Below are 17,050 nucleotides of genomic sequence, written 5' to 3' on the forward strand. Positions count from 1 at the left end.
GGATCCTCAACCCACTGAGCGAGGCCAGGGGTCGAACCTCAGTCCTCATGGAAACTAGTCAAGGTTCGTTACCTGCTGAGCCACAACAGGAACTCCTTCACTATGTTTTGAATAACAGTGTTTTGTTTTTAAATACAAATATTTGTTACAATTGGTGAAAATACACAGTAGCAAGGAGCATACCTACCACTCCATCTCCGGCTCCGACACCAGCCTGCAAGAACGAGAACCAGGCTCCATGGAGAAACACCTGCTTCTAGGGCTGGCAAGCGGACAGGACACGCCCAGGGCACCATACAGCACCTGTGATGGGAGGTGCTAAAAACACCCTCCCCCCCCCCCATGGTGGTGTGTGGCTCTGAGCCATGGAATAAGTGCCTGTTGTGGCTTAGTGGGTTACAGATCCAACTAGTATCCGTGAGGATTCAGGTTCCATCCCCGACCTCGCCCAGGGAGTTAAAGATCCAGTGTTGCCCTGAGCCGTGGTGTAGGTCGCAGGTGTGTCTCGGATCTGGCGTGGCTGTGGCTGTGGCTGTGGCGTAGGACGGCAGCTGTAGCTCTGATCAGACGCCTAGCCTGGGAACCTCCATATGCTGCAGGTACCACGGTAAAAAGAAAAAAAGATGTAGTTTGGGGTCATAACCCAAAGTCCAAATAAACGTTATTGAGTCCATGCTGATGTAGGTAAACAACGGAAGAAATAGAAATTCCCGTCGTGGCGCAGTGGTGAACGAATCCGACTAGGAACCATGGGGTTGAGGGTTCGCTCAGTGGGTTTAGGATCCGGCGTTGCCATGAGCTGTGGTGTAGGTTGCAGATGCGGCTCGGATCCTGCGTTGCTGTGGCTCTGGCGTAGGCCGGTGGCGACAGCTCCAATTCAACCCCTAGCCTGGGAACCTCCATATGCCGCGGGAGTGGCCCTAGAAAAGGCAAAAAGACAAAAAAAAGAAAAAGGAAGAAAGAAATAATCAGGAGAGAAAAGAACAACCTCTTTGCAGAATTCCACATAATTCGATACTGTGTCCTCAAGGAGGGCACCAGACCCTCCTTAAGTGTGGGCCGCACATGCGTGGTGACCTTCCCCCGAGAGATCATGATGATTGACGGGTGACTGAGGGCAAGTGACAAAATGATGTCACGTGGGGTCGGGGGTGGGTCCTGGAGCAGCAGGAGGGCATGAGGTTAGACCAGCAAACCTGGGAGTTCCCTGGCGGCTCAGTGGGTTAAGGCTCCCGCCTTGTCATTGCTGTGGCTCTGGTTACAGCTGTGGCACAAGTTTGAGCTCTGGTGGGAAAATGTGCACATGGGCACAGCCAAGAGAAACGAGAAACGTGACCAAAGCATGGGCTTCACTTATAATAATGCACCGAGGAGGAGCTCCCACCACCGTGGCGTAGTGGGTTAAGGATCCACTGTTGCCGCGGTTGTGGGGCAGGTCGAAGCTGCGGCTCAGGATCGATCCCTGACCTGACTGGGAGCTTCCATATGCCCCAAGTATGGCCCCCCGAGAAATCATGTGTTGATAATGACATGCCAATATTGGATCATTTAGAGTAACGGCTGTCCCGGAATTCGTTCCCAGTAGGACCCACTGGATGTGGGAGCTCCGTCAGCTCCATTTCTCTCTGCATCTACGACTATTCTTTCTGTTTGTTTGTTTGTTTGTTGCTTTTTAGGGCCACACCTGTGGTATACGGAGGTTCCCAGGCCAGGGGTCGAATCAGAGCTGTAGCCACCGGCCTCCACCACAGCCACAGCAACACGGGATCCAAGCGGCGTCTGCGACCTACACCACAGCTCATGGCAATGCTGGATCCTTAACCTACTGAGCAAGGGCAGGGATCAAACCTGCATCTTCATGGATGTTAGATTCAGTAATCGCTGAGCTGTGAGGGGAACTCCCACAGCTCTTCTAAAAATCAGTCTTTTCCCTAGTTAGGAATAGTTATTGTTTTAGAGAACTGGGAAAAACACTGCCACCCCACCCCTCGGAGGTGACAGCAGGGGGACTTGGGGGCTTACCCCGCCTGTTCTCGTCTCCGAGGCGTGTGTGTCCACGGTCCTTTCGTCTCTTACAGGAGCAAACAAGCCTCTTCACAGGTCACACCCTTGCCTCGACACCCCGCCCTTCTGCAAGGGGACTCCAGGGCGGCCGAAAGGTCCTCGCACGATGTGTCCTGCTTTCCTGCGCTGATCTTGCAGGATTTGGTTTCCAATCAAATTCCCTTAAAACTCTGGGAGAAGCTGTCGATCTGGAATCCCTGAGTTTCTGTAACGGTGGCCGGTTAGCGAACCTCGAGCCCAGACGATGCTGCCGTCAAACGGCGCGACGGCGAGCGGCTGGGAGCTGGTGTCTGGAGCCGGCGCGGGGCCTGGGGCGGGGTCGGGGCGCGGGTCCAGCTTCCACGCGGCGCAATGGGGACTCGGGGCTCCCCTGGGCGAGCGCAGAGGGGACTTCGGTGTGAGCTGTCCTCAGACTCTGAAGGCCGCTTTCAGAGGAGGAGCTGACGGCGTGTGGTCCTCGACGTGGCGCTGGTGTCTGCTGTGTCTCCGTTATACGTATACACACGTTTTCTTCTCCGCTGTGGTTTATCACAGGACGTCGAATGTGGTTCCCTATGCTGGACGGGGGGACCTTGTTTATTTCATACAGGAGGAGCTGATGGTAGGAGTTCCCGTCGTGGGGCACTGGTGAACGAATCCGACAAGGAACCATGGGGTTGTGGGTTCGATCCCTGACCTCGACCTGTGGGGAAAGGATCCGACGTTGCCATGAGCTGTAGTGTAGGTTGCAGATGAAGCTCGGATCCCGCGTTGCTGTGGCTGTGGTGGAGGCCGGTGGCTACAGCTCTGATTCGACCCCTGGCCTGGGAACCTCCATATGCCGTGAGTGCAGCCCTAGCAAAGACGAAAAGACAAAAAAAAAAAAAAGAGAGAGAAGGAGCTGATAGTAACTGAGAAAGGGGGAAACAGCAGGACCCAGACCGCCCCCCTCCCCCGCCGCTATCGCTTCTGCCTCTTCCACTGCGTTCCACCGAAGCTGGGGCCTGGTCGCGTGGAGCTGGGAGACCTTTACCCAGAGACTGGGGGTGGGGCGCTGGGCACCTCCCAGCTTTTTCCAGGGGGGTTGGAAAAGCTGGCTCAGGAAGGCCCCGAGGACCAAGTCTGGGCTGAGCCAGGGTAGGTGGCTGCCGGGAGGGTTCCAGGCCGGCCCAGTGTGGGGACCAGGTGGCTGCTGGCAGCAGGGCAACTCAAGCCAAGCGGCTTCTGTTTCTCACGTGGATTTCCAGAGGGCCAGCAGCTGGTACCGGGTCGGGCTTGACCAGGTCAGGCTTGAGACCCTCTCACTGAGGTCTCCCCGCCAGCCCAAGTGCCGACCCCTGTCCCCAGCATGGCACCCATGCCAGCCACGCCAGCCACAGCTCTTGCTTGGGCAGACCCCAGTGTAGGCCTCCAGGCCCCACAGGGCCGAGTCGACTTTGAGTGGGGCCCAGCGAAGGGCCAGTTGGCATCCCAAGGGGCTGCCAGACGTCATGGGCTCTGGCCCTCACATGGCACCCGGGTTCCCCACCCACTCAGGGGGAAGCTGCCCGGTCAGACGTCCCAGGATGGTCTTATCGTCATGCCTGGTTTCTGCCAGCATTTGCCACCTGATTTCCAGGCGTCATTGCTAGCAGATGCAGGCAGGGGCCGTGCAGTGGCTGGTGTTGAGGAAGGAGCCAGCTTCTGCGGGACATGCCTGCCTTGCTCCCCACACCTGCCACAGAGTGCCTGGGGGGCTGCTGAGTCCCTGAGCACCCGGGGACCGCCCCCCCCAAAGAGCCCTCGGCTCCAGGTGCTGCAAGCTGGACCTCTTTGCTTGGGGGGTGTGGAGGGGACGGAAGCAGAGGCCAAGGGCATGGGAGGGGGTGCCCAGCGACCACGGGAGTGTTCCCTGTGGGGATTTGCTGAGCTGTGAGCTCAGACTGAAGCTGGCACGCGTCTGCTCTGCGCAGGACTTCCTTCCAGCTGTGGTCACCAGGCGGCGGGACCGAAACCAGCTTCTCTGCACCTGTGACGCCTGGGGCTGCGCGTCCCCGGGGTCAGGAGCACCTGCTGAGGATGCCGGGAGGGCGGAGGCATGGGCTCCTTCCCAAGGGGCTCCGGGAAAGGTCCCTGTAGGCCGTCCTGCCCGCTCCCTCTCCACTGGAGTGTCCAGACACCCCCTCCGGGTGGGAGAGCCGAACTCCACAAACGCCGCACTCACGCGCAGCACCTGCTCCGGAAACGCAAGGCTCGTTTGGGCGGAGCTTTTACAGGGGGAGTGGGTTCCCGGAGAACTCCGCCCACAAGAAGCATCAGCAGATGCTAAGACCCCTGGGGGACTGCAGGGACGAGAGAGAGGAGGACAACACCCCAACGCGCCGGCCAAACATCTCACTTCTGACGCGTGGCCACCACGATTCTTCTGAAGGGTGACATCTCCCCTGAGCTTTTCCTGCCCAGGGCTTTTGGCCAGGATCTAACCATGAGGAGACAGACCATACATAGTGAGAGACCACCTATAAGCCTGCTGGCTTCGAAAACATCTGTGTTATGAAATGTAAAAAAGCAGAGGCCCCTGCAGAACAAAGGGGAATGAGAGCCGTGAGAGCCCAAGTGCGACGCCCAAGTAACTCCCATCGGATCCTCGTGCAAAAATTCAAAACACAGAGTTCCCATCGTGGCTCACGGTAATGAACAGGACTAGCATCCATGAGGATGAGGGTTCAATCCCTGGCCTCGCTCAGTGGATCGGGGATCTGGCGTTGCTGTGAGTCACGGTGTAGTTCGCAGTTATGGCTCAGATCCCGCATGCTGCGGCCGTGGTGTAGGCCGGTGGCTACTATAGCTCTGATTCGACCCCTAGCCTGGGGACCTCCATGTGCCACGGCTGTGGCCCTAAAAACAAACAAAAAAAAAACCAAAAAAAAAAAATCAAAATGCTACAGTGGAGTTCCTGTTGTGGCTCAGAGGGTTATGAACCCGACTAGTGTTCATGAGGTTGTGGGTTCAGTCCCTGGCCTTGCTCTGTGGGCTAAGGATCCGCCGTTGCTGTGAGCTGTGGTGTAGGCCACAGGTGCGGCTCGGATCGGGTATGGCCGTGGCTGGGGTGTAGGCCAGCAGCTGTAGCTCTGAATAGACGCCTGGCCTGGGAACTTCCATATGCTGCAGGTGTGGCTCTTAAAGAAAAAAGAAAAGAAAAAATGCCATCGTGTATTTTGGCAGCAGGTGGGGGGGCTGAAGGCCTGTGGATGAGATGGTCCCTCTTCAGTTTCCCAAGTGCGGTTGCTGCGTTCAGGCTCTGCCGGGACGGCCTTGCCCCAGGACGTGCCTGCGGAAGCATCTTGGGGACAACTGTCACATCTCCAGAACTAATTTATGTTATGATTAACTTCCTTTTCTCTTTTTGGCCACACCCGCGGCATGTGGAAGATCCCAGGCAAGTGACCTGACCCACTGCAGTGGCAATGCCTGATCCTTGACCTACTGTGCCATCGGGGAACTCCTGTCATCACTAACTACTGACGGAGGAGGAGAGATGGTGCGCAGAGCAAAATGTTAATAATTCTTGAATCTGTGAAAGAGCTGTGAGCATTCGTCGTGCTATCCTGCAGCTCTTCTGTAAATGTGAAGTTTTTCTAAGTGGAAAGTTGGGGGGAAATCGGGTGCGGCTGCACGCACAGCTGCCCCTCAGCGTCAGAGGGGACTGGTTCCAGGACCCGCCCAGGACACCGGAATCCACCGGTGCCCAAGGCCTTTGTACAAGATGGCATAGTGCTTGCAGGTAACCTAAACACCTCCTCCCACAGCCCTGCAATCTCCAGATGGGAGTTCCCGTTGTGGCTCAGTGGCTAGCGAACCCGACGAGCATCCATGAGGATGCGAGTTCGATCCCAGGCCTTGCTCAGTGGGTGAAGGATCCGGCGTTGCCGTGAGCTGTGGTATAGACCGGTGGCTGCAGCTCCGATTGGACCCCTAGCCTAGGAACCTCCATATGCCACGGGAGGAGCCCTAAAAAAAGACCAAAAAATAAAAATATATAAAGATAAAAATAAAAATTTAAAAAAACCTCCAGATGACTTAGACTACCTGAGAGCGTCAATGCTGTGTGAATAGATGCTGGCTCACAGCAAATTCAAGTTTTGCCTTTTGGAGCTTTGTGGAAATTTTTCCCTGAATGTTTTTGATCTGAAGGTTGGTCAAATCCACGGATGAGGAACCCGTGGGCGCGGAAGACTGACTGTATCCACGAGAGGGTTATAGTGGTTGAATCCAGGGGGTAGAGTTACAAGTAAATTAATTACAGGCAATGTCTCTACCTTCTCCCGTACCGATTGGGCCTGAGCGTGGGCTCCCTTTACAGTCAGAAAAATGTCTTTTCATTTTCAAAACGTTTTTTTTCTTTTTTTTTTGTCTTTTGTCTTTTTAGGGCCGCACTGGCGGCATATGGAGGTTCCAATTGGACCCCTACACCACAGCCACAGCAACGTGGGATCCGAGCCGTGTCTGCGACCTACACCACAGCTCACGGCAATGCAGGATCCTTAACCCACGCAGCAAGGCCAGGGATTGAACCCGCATCCTCATGGTTCCTAGTCGGATTCGTTTCCGCTGCGCCACGACGGGCACTCCAACATTTCATATATTTTTAATATTTGAGCCTAAAAATGGGAGGTTTTCTTTCCCCAGGTGTTTTGCATGTCTGGGAGGGACAAGCAGAGCGCCGTTATGGTCCCCCAAATAATAACTCAATCTCACCCCCCCAGGGCAGGCTGGGGGCTGGGAGAAGAATGAGGGGGGCCCCTGTGGGAGTGGGGCAGGGTCTCCCCCAGCACTGCCCGGGAATCAGCTGCGTGTGGGCCCAGGGGTGGTGGCAGTGAGGTCCTGAAACCAAGCCAGCTCTGAACCAAGCCACCTTCTGGAAGGATGCCAAGGCAGACCCCCTCCCCCGCTCCTCCCCGGCCTCCAAGAGCCTCTTCAAAGTAGCCCCTCCCCCCCAGGCTGCCCCCGGCTGGGCTGCCCGGGCTGCCCGGGCTGCTCGGGCAGGCGGGCGGGGTGGGGGGGTGGGGGAGCCAGGGGCTCTCCGCTCCGCTCGGCTCCCTCCCCCTCCCCCGCAGCGGCCCCAGCTGGTGGAGTCAACTGACCGACAGATGCAGGTGCTTCCGAGGTGGGGTGGTGCCAGCAGCCAAGGGGTTAATGGTCCTGGCCCCGGCGGGGGGGGGGGGCCGTGTGGGACCGCAGGGGTCAGATGTCCTTCCAGCATGGGGACAGGCACAGAGGCTGCTATTCCGGGGCTCTGATCACGGTCACCTATTTATAGTGCTGGGGGGGGCCTCTGCCCTCCCCACAGAAGCAGCGGAGAGGCAGCTCCGCTGCAATGTCACTGGCGGCGTCACCGCCACTGCAGGCTGCCGGTACTCGCTGCTGCCGCAGGCGACAAAGGGGTGAGACCCCGGGCCGCCAGGCACCGTGTGAGGCAGGACGCTGCTGGCCACATGGGCAGCACCATGGAGCCCCCCGGGGGCGGGTACCTGCACCTGGGCGCCGTGACATCCCCGGTGGGCACGGCCCGCGTGCTGCAGCTGGCGTTTGGCTGCACCACCTTCAGCCTGGTGGCCCACCGGGGCGGCTTCGCGGGCGTCCAGGGCACCTTCTGCATGGCTGCCTGGGGTTTCTGCTTCGCACTCTCGGTCCTGGTGGTGGCCTGTGAGTTCACGCGGCTGCACAGCTGCCTGCGCCTGTCCTGGGGAAACTTCACGGCAGCCTTCGCCATGCTGGCCACGCTGCTGTCCGCCACGGCCGCGGTCATCTACCCGCTGTACTTCACCCGGCTGGAATGCCCACCCGATCCCGCGGGCTGCATGGCCAGGGACTTCCGCCTGGCAGCCAGCATCTTCGCCGGGCTCCTCTTCCTGGCCTACGCCGCAGAGGTGGCCTTGACCCGGGCCCGGCCCGGCCAGGTGGCCAGCTACATGGCCACAGTGTCGGGGCTTCTCAAGATCGTCCAGGCCTTTGTGGCCTGCATCATATTTGGGGCGCTGGTCCACGACAGCCGTTACGGGCGCTATGTGGCCACCCAGTGGTGCGTGGCCGTCTACAGCCTGTGCTTCCTGGCCACGGTGGCCGTGGTGGCCCTGAGCGTCCTGGGCCACACGGGGGCGCTGGGCTGCCCCTTCGACCGCGTGGTGGTCGTGTACACCTTTCTGGCCGTGCTCCTCTACCTCAGCGCCGCCGTGATCTGGCCCGTCTTCTGTTTCGACCCCAAGTACGGTGAGCCCGGGCGGCCCCCCAACTGCCCGAGAGGCAGCTGTCCCTGGGACAGCCAGCTGGTGGTGGCCACCTTCACCTACGTCAACCTGCTCCTCTATGTCGCCGACCTGGCCTACTCCCAGAGGATACGCTTCGTGCCAAGCTCGTAGCCTGCCGGGCAGCGGCCCACCCGCCTCTGCTCTCCAGGGGCTCAGACACCCCAAGGGGACCCAGGCGAACCCAGGACCCCGGGACCTGCAGGAGGGAGGCCGCCAGGAGAGCCAGGGCTTCTGGCAGCGCTCAGCAGGTGGGCTCAGGGAGGGGCCGAGGGGCAGAGGGGCAGAGGCCCTGAACAGGTCTCGGGGGAGAAGCCTCTGCCAGGCAGCTCCGCACCCCCGGTCCCTCTGTGTCCATCGCTCTGTTCTTGTTCTCTCTGTCTCTGTCTCTCTCTCCCTCCGCTGGCCCTCCCCGCCTCCACACTGGTCACAGCCACACACGAGAAGCCTTTGGAGCAGGCGCTGTTGTGACCCACTTCGCAGATGGGGCCCCGGGACTCAGATTAGGGAGTCGGCCCCACGTGACCGTCAGCATCTGGAGCCCACGCCGGGCTGAGCGACTAAGTACCATTGGAAGGGAAGGGGTCGGAGGGGAACCCAGGAGAGGGCCGGAGCCGGCGCTGCCTCCGGCCTCGAGGGGGCAGTTCCTGGAACCCTGGAAGGATGGCTACCCAAGCAGGGCCCTGCTGGGGCACCTGTGCCAGCTCAAGAAGAAGGAACCAGAAATCGGGACTCCAATTCGTCCGCCTCTGAATGGCCACAGTCCTGGAAGCCGAGCAAGGACTCTGGTGTGGCTGCACAGGCAGCCTCAACAAGCCGGAGCCAGCAGTACCTCTAAGAGCATAGCAGGTCGAGGAGAAGCTGGGGACCCCCCCCGCCCCCGGCAGGGAGCCACCACTGGGCTCCCCCTGCTCTGGCTCCATGCAGCAGCTTCCGCAGTGCCTACCGTGGGCCCCAGGGTCTGGCCCAGGAGAGGACCCGCCTGGGGCAACCACTGGGACACGAAGCCTGGGCACCAGGCATCTCCTTGATGCTCACAGGACCCCGACCTCCGCTCGTAGCCATTCGTCCAGCCGCTGACCCCCAGGGCCTGCTGGTACCCTTGCCCTCCACACTCCAGCCTGCTTCTCCCACTCAAGAGCCCAGACTGGGCCAGCCCAGAGCAGCCCATCCACTACCCAAGCACAGCAGTCACTCAGCGCATAGAGCGGCCCATGGCCTTGAGCAGGAAATAAACACCAATGCTTGACTGGCACCAAGCCCTTTCTGCTGAGGGGGTGGTCGTGAAACGGGGCACTGGCCACCTGTACCCCCAGGGCCATCTTCTAAGGGTGGTCCCAGAGAGGGTCCAGGACTGGGTCTGGGGAGGAGGAGGGAGGCAGCCGTGGGGGTCTGGGGTTCTCTGGTGGTGAGGGCAGCCTCCCAAGAAAGGGCCCGGTAGTGTCCTCTCTCTGGGTGGGTGACAGCAGGGAGCTCTCTGCGCTGACGCCACCACCGCGGTCTCGAGGGGCCCAGGCATGGCAGTGGGCAGCAGACCCAGGCAGCTTTTAGGCACGGGCCTGAGAGCTCCTTGTGTGGGTGCCATGCTGAGTGCGAGAGAAGCGACCTACCGGCCGGACGGGGAGGGCACACGCACAGGGGGCCTTTACCTGGAGAGGCCAGATTCCAGAGGGGGCAGGAGTTGCTGTGGCCTGAGATGTCCTGAGGGCTTCCTGGCTGAGGGAGGGTAGGGGTTGGAGGTGTGCTACCTGGTGACGAGGAGGCACATGGACCACACCCTTCCCAGCCCATAGGGAGGCCCGTCTTCCTTTTCCAACCAAACTTCTAAAACGAGTTATCTGTCACCAACTCCCCAATTTCCTCACTGTCCTGCGGACTCCTGCCCCCCAGAGCTCCACCCACCCTAAGTGCCAAAGGTTCTAAGGGGGCACAGAGGAGGGGACGGGTTCCAGGGCTCAAGATGAGCAGGGCAGATGTCCTCTGTCCTCTGGGGGCCCTGGGGCGTTGTCCCTGGACCGGAGGACTCTAATGGGGAGGACACAGTTATTTGTTCTTATCACTTGAGAAACAGCACTTTTGAAAGGAGGGCTCTGGCCTCTGATTACACAGCCAGCCAACACGCCGGGTTTGGGTCTGTGGGTTTGAGTCTGAGCCCTTCCCCGAGCGGTCCACTTCGGACCGGACCTCCCAACAATGCCTTGCTCAGCGGGAGAGGATGCCAGGCCACCACCAGCACAGGCCGGAGCCTGGAAATCTGCCAGGGACACGAGCTCACCGTGCAGTGCTCTGGTGGTGTCTGCGGTCCTCGCTGTGCCAAGGAGAACTCACCAACATCCAAGAAACACGGAAATCACATTTCGAACAGCTTGTCACTGCAGGGACAGAGAACAGAAAAAATAAAACAGCTCGCCCCTCCCTCGGTGGGGGATGGGTTGCTAATGACAATGGCTTCTCGCCTTGTTCCTAACTCTGCCCCTGCCTGCCTGGGACCCCAGACCAACCAGACTCAGCTCAGATGAGCCCCCAAAGCTCAGGGCCGAAAAATTCCAAGGGCCCTGCAGATACATTGTCAGGAGACCTGGCTGCTCCGTGGGGACAGGGGGACAGTATGGGATGATAACCTTACCTACTAGTCGACCCCCCCTCCCCCACGAGCCTGTTTGAGGAGGGGGAGTCACATGATGCCAACAGGCCTGTGACACCAGGTTCATGCAGCTTGCAAAGGGCATCTGCAAGAAGAGCCTCGCAGAGCAGAATGTCCTGGTGGGAAGGCAGCATCCAGACCCCAGGAAGCTCATTTTCAGTCCCAGGTGCCTTGGAGTTTTGAGATTCTGAGACGCCCTGGGCACTCTCTCCAGTTTTCCAAACCTCCAAAACCAATTTTTTTGGCTTTTGTCTTTTTTAGGGCTGCATCCACAGCATATGGAGGTTCCCAGGTTAGGGGTCAAATCGGAGCTGTAGCCTCCTGCCTACTTGGGATGCGAGCCACATCTGCGACCTACACCACAGCTCACGGCAACACCGGATCCTTAACCCACTGAGTGGGGCCAGGGATCGAATCCTTGTCCTCATGGATACTAGTTGGGTTCATTAACCACGGAGCCACAACGGGAACTCCTGCAATAACAAAATGTTAAGTGACAAAAATACAATATCAAAATAGTGGTATATCTTAAACGTTTTGACTTGGTAAATTATTTTCAATCTCCCCCTCCTGTTTTTTTTTTTTTTTTAAAAGAAAAAAAAGCAAGAAATCGATAAAAAAAATGCAATACAAGACAGAAAGAGGAGTAGTGTCTCAGTTTGTTAGCAACCTGTCATGGATTGGGTTTGATCCCTGGCCTCGTTCAGCAGGTTAAGGACCTCGAGCTGCCCAGAGCTGTGGTGTAGGTCACAGGTCTGGCTCGGATCTGGCATTGCGGTGGCATGGGACAGCAGCGCCAGCTCCCATTCCACCTCTAGCCTGGGAACTTCCATATGCCACGGGTGCCACTCTAAAGAAAAAGAGAGAGAGAGCTAGAGACTCAGAGGGAAAGAGAGGGAAAATGCTGTATAGTTGGACGACTCCAAACGCGAAGGTTAAGGTAGTAACATCTAGATTCGCAGCCAGGGAGGGCCACGCGGTCAGGGACGCCAGAGTCCAACGACAAGACCCGGGTTAGGGGGACCCCCAGCCCACAGCTGGCGCCCCTCCTCCAGCGTCCTCAGGCCGGTTCGGTCCCGGGGGCGCGACTCTGACAGCAGGGGCTCGAGGGGAGAGGGGGCTCCGGGAGCAGCGGTCCAGAGGGGGGAGGTCGGGTGGGAGGGGGTCTGCGGACACAGACGTCCGGGCACAGGTCCCGAGGGATCCGAGGGATCCGGGTGCGGGCGGGTGGGGGGATGGGGGGCGGTTCCGAGGCGATGCGGATTCGGGGCCCAGGTTCCGGCAGGCGGGGTTCGGAGGCGGTGCAGATTGGAGAGCGCTGGGCGGACCAGGGCCCCGCTGGTGGGGGCGGGGGCGGGGGCGTGCGGATGATGCAACTGCCCCTCTGTGCCTCCCGTGCCCCGGGATTGGCCGGCGCCAGGGCGGCCGCACAGCGGATTGGCTGGGGCGGCGGGGGCGGGGTCTCCGGGGCTGGGTGCCGCGTGGCGGGCGCGGTGCTGTGAATTGGGGGAGACCCGCGGGGTAACTTGCTGCGGGTACCCAGGCTGGGGGTCAGGGTCGGGGTCAGGCTCGGGCGGGCGGTGGTGTTTCGGGGCAGAGGGAAATACGCGTCTGCGCTCTCGGCTCAGGCGTGGAGGGTCTCGGAGCTGGGGGGCGTGGGGGCATCCGGGCGCTGGCGGCTGGTCTCCGGCACGGCCGCTCCCCGACCCCTTCCGGAGGCGGGCGCGCCCCTCTCTGGCTCATGTGTGAGACTCTCCGGAGCAGGTCGGGTCGCCGCAGTGGGCGGGGGCACCGGAGCTGGGGAGCGTTGGACCAGCTGGGACTGGCGGGGGGGGGGGGGGGTTCGGTCGGGGGTGGAGTGGCCAAGCTTGGCACTGCCCGCCTAATTTTTTGCGCTGGATCCTGTCCCTTCGTCTGTCCCGCAGCTGTTCCCAGAGCCGGTGCCAGCTGTGACGGCAGTGGGCCCAGGCCTCCAGACAGCATGAGCGTGGGCTTCATCGGGGCTGGCCAGTTGGCCTTTGCCCTGGCCAAGGGCTTCACAGCAGCAGGTAGGCGCTGAGGCCAGGAAGGGGCTGGGCCAGTTACCTGTCCCCAGGCTAGGGGACGAAGATGGGGGGTGGATACCATGTCTCATTTGAGCCCTGTGGGAAGGGTAGTCGGGGAAGGTTTGGAGTAAAGCTGAGCTTTGCTGTGTTAGCCTGGGCGGTGGGATTTCTGCTCTCCTCACTGGGAGCGTCGGCGAGGGACGCCAGGACTGGCCTTGAGGGAAGGACTGTTTCCTGCAGGCGTCCTGGCCGCCCACAAGATCATGGCCAGCTCCCCAGACATGGACCTGGCCACCGTCTCTGCTCTCAGGGTACGTGCAGGGTGGCGGGTGACCAGGCAGCTGTCCCTGCAGTGGTCAGTTAATGTATCCACAGGCTGGCGTGTGAAGGCCTTGACCCTGGAGGGCCCAGAGTCGAGGCCTGGGGTGGGGGTAGGGGCACCATGCCACAGTTCCCACCCCAGCAAGAAGAGGGTCCCTGGGCTGGAGCAGTTCAGACACCCTGCTTTCTGGGCTGCAGACGGCTCCCCTCCCTCAGCTCTCGGGCCCCGGCTGACACGTGAGAGGCTGGTGCCGAGAGGGTGCTGGTCAGCAATAGCCTTCCCCAGGTGGGGCCACCACAGGGGGCCACACTGGGGCCAGGAGAGATAGGCCTGGGGGCTGAATAGAGCCTCTTCGCTTCCAGCTCGAGACCACTGCCCACAGCAGTGACCCCTGAGCTCACACCTGGAGGGCAGGGGTCTGGGGCTGCCGCCCTTGGTGAGATGGGCCAGGACAGTGGCACGGCTGCAGGTCCCCTTCTCTGTCTGCAGAAGGGACATTTTCCAGAGCAGGGTGCCTGCTTTACTTTTGGGAGGGACGGGTACTTAGAAACTGTCCGAGCCCCAGGCCTGAGCCACCAGCCCTGCCATGCCCTCATTCCCGGCATCCTCTGTGCTCTTCTACATGAGGGGCTCTGGGCCCTGGGCGGGGCCGGGGCAACTAAGGGGGCCAGTTAGCCACGAGGGCAAGCTGAGCTGCCTCGGTGCTCCCTGCAGAAGATGGGGGTGAACCTGACACCCCACAACAAGGAGACCGTGCAGCACAGCGACGTGCTCTTCCTGGCTGTGAAGCCCCACATCATCCCCTTCATCCTGGATGAGATTGCCCCGGACATCGAGGCCCGGCACATCGTGGTGTCCTGCGCAGCCGGCGTCACCATCAGCTCCATCGAGAAGGTGGGTGTTGCGGGTCGGGGCTCCGGGGGATGCGGAGCTGGGGTGGAGGCGGGCCCTGCCCAGGGCTCAGGAGCCGTGGCCCGCTCCACACTCCGGTTCTCCATCAGCGAGAACTCAGGGAACCGCAGCTCAGGGCGAGCGCAGGGCCGGGATGGGCACGCCGCCGGTTTCTCCTCCAGAAGCTGACAGCGTTCCAGCCGGCGCCCAAGGTCATCCGCTGCATGACCAACACGCCGGTCGTGGTGCGGCAAGGAGCCACCGTGTACGCCACGGGCACCCACGCCCAGGTGGAGGACGGCAGGCTCCTGGAGCAGCTCATGGGCAGCGTGGGCTTCTGCACGGAGGTGGAGGAGGACCTGATTGACGCGGTCACGGGACTCAGCGGCAGCGGCCCGGCTTACGTGAGGACCGGGAGGGGCGGGGTCTGCAGACGGGTCTCGGCCTCGGGGCACCTCTGCCCACCTTCCACCCTCTTCCGCCCGCTGGGCCACCGTGGGCGGCTGCTGGGCGAAAGGAGACAGGGCCTGGGGCAGCAGCCTGGTCGCTCTCTCCACAGGCCTTCACAGCCCTGGATGCGCTGGCTGACGGCGGCGTGAAGATGGGGCTTCCGAGACGCCTGGCCGTCCGCCTCGGGGCCCAGGCTCTGCTGGTCAGTGTTTTTCCTGACCCTCCGCTGGGTGGGGACCAGTCCTTGCCAGGACCATGGCCGCTGCCCGGGGGGTGGGGTGGGGGTGGGGGGCTGGTGCGCAGCGAGGCGGGGGTGCGGGAGCATTGCCCTCACAGCTTTCAGCTTCCCTCTCTGGCTTCAGGGGGCTGCCAAGATGCTCCTGGACTCCGAGCAGCACCCCGGCCAGCTCAAGGACAACGTCTGCTCTCCAGGCGGGGCCACCATCCACGCCCTGCATGTGCTGGAGAGCGGGGGCTTCCGGTCCTTGCTCATCAATGCGGTGGAGGCCTCCTGCATCCGCACACGGTGGGCCCCCCGCACCCCCCCCCCCCGCCCCGCCCAGTCATCCTCTCAGCAGTTTGTCGTGCTCTGGCCTGGCAGCGGGCAGGGCACAGGGAGCCCTGAGGTGCCCGGGTTACCGTGTTCAGCTTCCCTCTGCACCCTGGTCATTCTCCCGTCCTGCGAGGAGGGGCTGCCCTCTGGGGCCGGGCTGTGCTCTGCATGTGATTCACCGTTGGTGGTTTTCAGGGCAGGGTGATCATCCAGGGGGCTGTCTGTCTCTGACGGCGACAGCTTCGTCTCGGCCTTGCCGGAGAGACCGAGAGTGTGACAGCTGGGACGCATCTCGGTGCGCCACCGAGGCGAGCTCGAGGGAGTCCCGAGAGTAGGGCGCACGAGCAGCGTGGCGTCTTGGCCCAGAGTCACGGTACCAAATGCCACAGGATGGGCCGTCCAAGCACCCAGGCTTCCCTGATGCCCTGCATGGCAGTGGAGCTGGGACTGCCCTCCTGGCACCAGCCTGCAGGTGACACACACGAGGGCTGTGAGGGGCCCTGCTGGGAGACCTGGTGACTCTGAGCTGACTCGGATGAGGCGGGCCGCAGCCGAACAGCTGTCAGGGTGGGGGGAGCTGGCAGGGGCAGAGGCCCTGAGGCGGGAGGGGCACCACAGCAGCACCTGAGCTGGCAGGTGCCGGAGCTGTGGGTTGCCTCCCGCTTCCCTCTGGGACCTCAGGGCCCTGAACTAGCCCTCCTTGTTGTCCTCGCAGCGAGCTGCAGTCCGTGGCTGACCAGGAGGAGGTCTCCCCAGCAGCCATCAAGAAGACCATTCTGGACAAGGTGAAGCTGGACTCTCCTGCTGGGGCCTCCGGGGCCCCTCCTGGCCATTCCAAGCTGCTCCCCCGCAGCCTGGCCCCGGCGGGCAAGAGCGACTGAGGTTCCCAACCTGCCCACCCACTGCTCTCTGCCTTCCCCTCCTGGGTCTGGAGCTCCTGCGCTGAGAACGGCCAGCCCCAAGCCTCACATGGTGCCTCAGGGGGGCTCCTCTGCCCAGGACTCTGGTCCACTCGGGTCGGGGGGTCATGGCCAAGGAAGGGACACGTCGCTTCCCAGTGGGAACTTCCACGGCCCCTGGGTGTGTCCTGGCCCCAAACAAGGAAGGAGTCTCTGACCTCAGCCTCCGGCTTCCTCTCCCCTTGTCCGAGTCAGGACCCCCCTCCTCCAGAGCCCAGGAGGCTGGTGGGAGGCTCACTCCCCACTGTCAGCTGGCTCGGGCTTGGGTGCAAAGCTCAGTCAAGGTCCTAGGTACAAAGATCAAGGTCCCCCCCAACACCCAGCCAAGGAGGGAGTCCAGGCGCACCCCTGCCCTGACTCCACTGTCCACCCGTAACTCCCTTCTCTGCGCGTGGAGGACCAGGGGCTCCCTGGCATCTTGCAGGAGGGACCACGGCTCTTGGCCAGCTTGACATTTGAGGAAAGGGCTCCTGATGTGGCTGAACTGCTGAGGCCCCAACACCCTCGGCCCATCGTCTCCCAGTCCTGACCTGACCCACGGACACAGTCACTTCTGCCTCTGACTTTTTAGGCTAAATAAATTGGTTTCCAGCTGCAGCGCCCCGGCTTCTGACTCTGCCACCATCTGTGCCTGAGGGTCGATGCTGTCTGGTGTAACATGGCAGGCTGGTGGGCAGCGCCCAGGCCCTGAGCCTTAATCTCGAGGCAGCCAGCCTGGCTGGTGGCAGTCGACTGGGTCTCCCAGTGAGCAGAGGGTGAGCGAGTTTCTGGGGAAGGGTGCTGCCCCTTGTGTCTTGGTCGTTAGAGGCATGATCTCTAGTGACGTTGGCAGGGTAGGCTGGGCTTGGCAGGCCCTGCT

At 61.2% G+C, this 17,050-nt stretch overlaps 2 protein-coding genes across 7 annotated transcripts; both read left to right on the forward strand.

Annotated features, from left to right (window-relative positions):
• Window positions 1-7,309: 7,309 nt before the first annotated feature.
• MYADML2 (myeloid associated differentiation marker like 2) lies at window positions 7,310-9,582 on the forward strand. Its single transcript, XM_047758589.1, has one exon. The coding sequence runs from the start codon at window positions 7,518-7,520 to the stop codon at window positions 8,439-8,441; it is 924 nt and encodes a 307-aa protein (XP_047614545.1). The 5' UTR covers window positions 7,310-7,517; the 3' UTR covers window positions 8,442-9,582.
• A 2,277-nt stretch (window positions 9,583-11,859) lies between these two features.
• On the forward strand, window positions 11,860-16,788 carry PYCR1 (pyrroline-5-carboxylate reductase 1). 6 transcript variants are annotated; one of them, XM_047758303.1, is made up of 8 exons: window positions 11,860-11,911; window positions 12,897-13,019; window positions 13,257-13,327; window positions 14,053-14,232; window positions 14,340-14,633; window positions 14,789-14,881; window positions 15,042-15,205; window positions 15,948-16,788. In XM_047758303.1, exons 2-8 carry the CDS (start codon window positions 12,953-12,955, stop codon window positions 16,111-16,113), a joined length of 1,035 nt encoding a protein of 344 aa, XP_047614259.1. In that variant the 5' UTR covers window positions 11,860-11,911; window positions 12,897-12,952; the 3' UTR covers window positions 16,114-16,788. The 6 variants fall into 6 exon arrangements, with proteins under 6 accessions (XP_047614259.1, XP_047614257.1, XP_047614261.1 ...); XM_047758301.1 differs by lacking the exon at window positions 11,860-11,911 and adding an exon at window positions 12,429-12,492; XM_047758305.1 differs by lacking the exon at window positions 11,860-11,911 and adding an exon at window positions 12,429-12,492 and having other exon boundaries at window positions 14,412-14,633.
• The last annotated feature ends 262 nt before the right edge of the window (window positions 16,789-17,050 follow it).

Source organism: Phacochoerus africanus, chromosome 14, assembly GCF_016906955.1.
Source record: "Phacochoerus africanus isolate WHEZ1 chromosome 14, ROS_Pafr_v1, whole genome shotgun sequence".
NCBI classification, from domain to species: domain Eukaryota; kingdom Metazoa; phylum Chordata; class Mammalia; order Artiodactyla; family Suidae; genus Phacochoerus; species Phacochoerus africanus.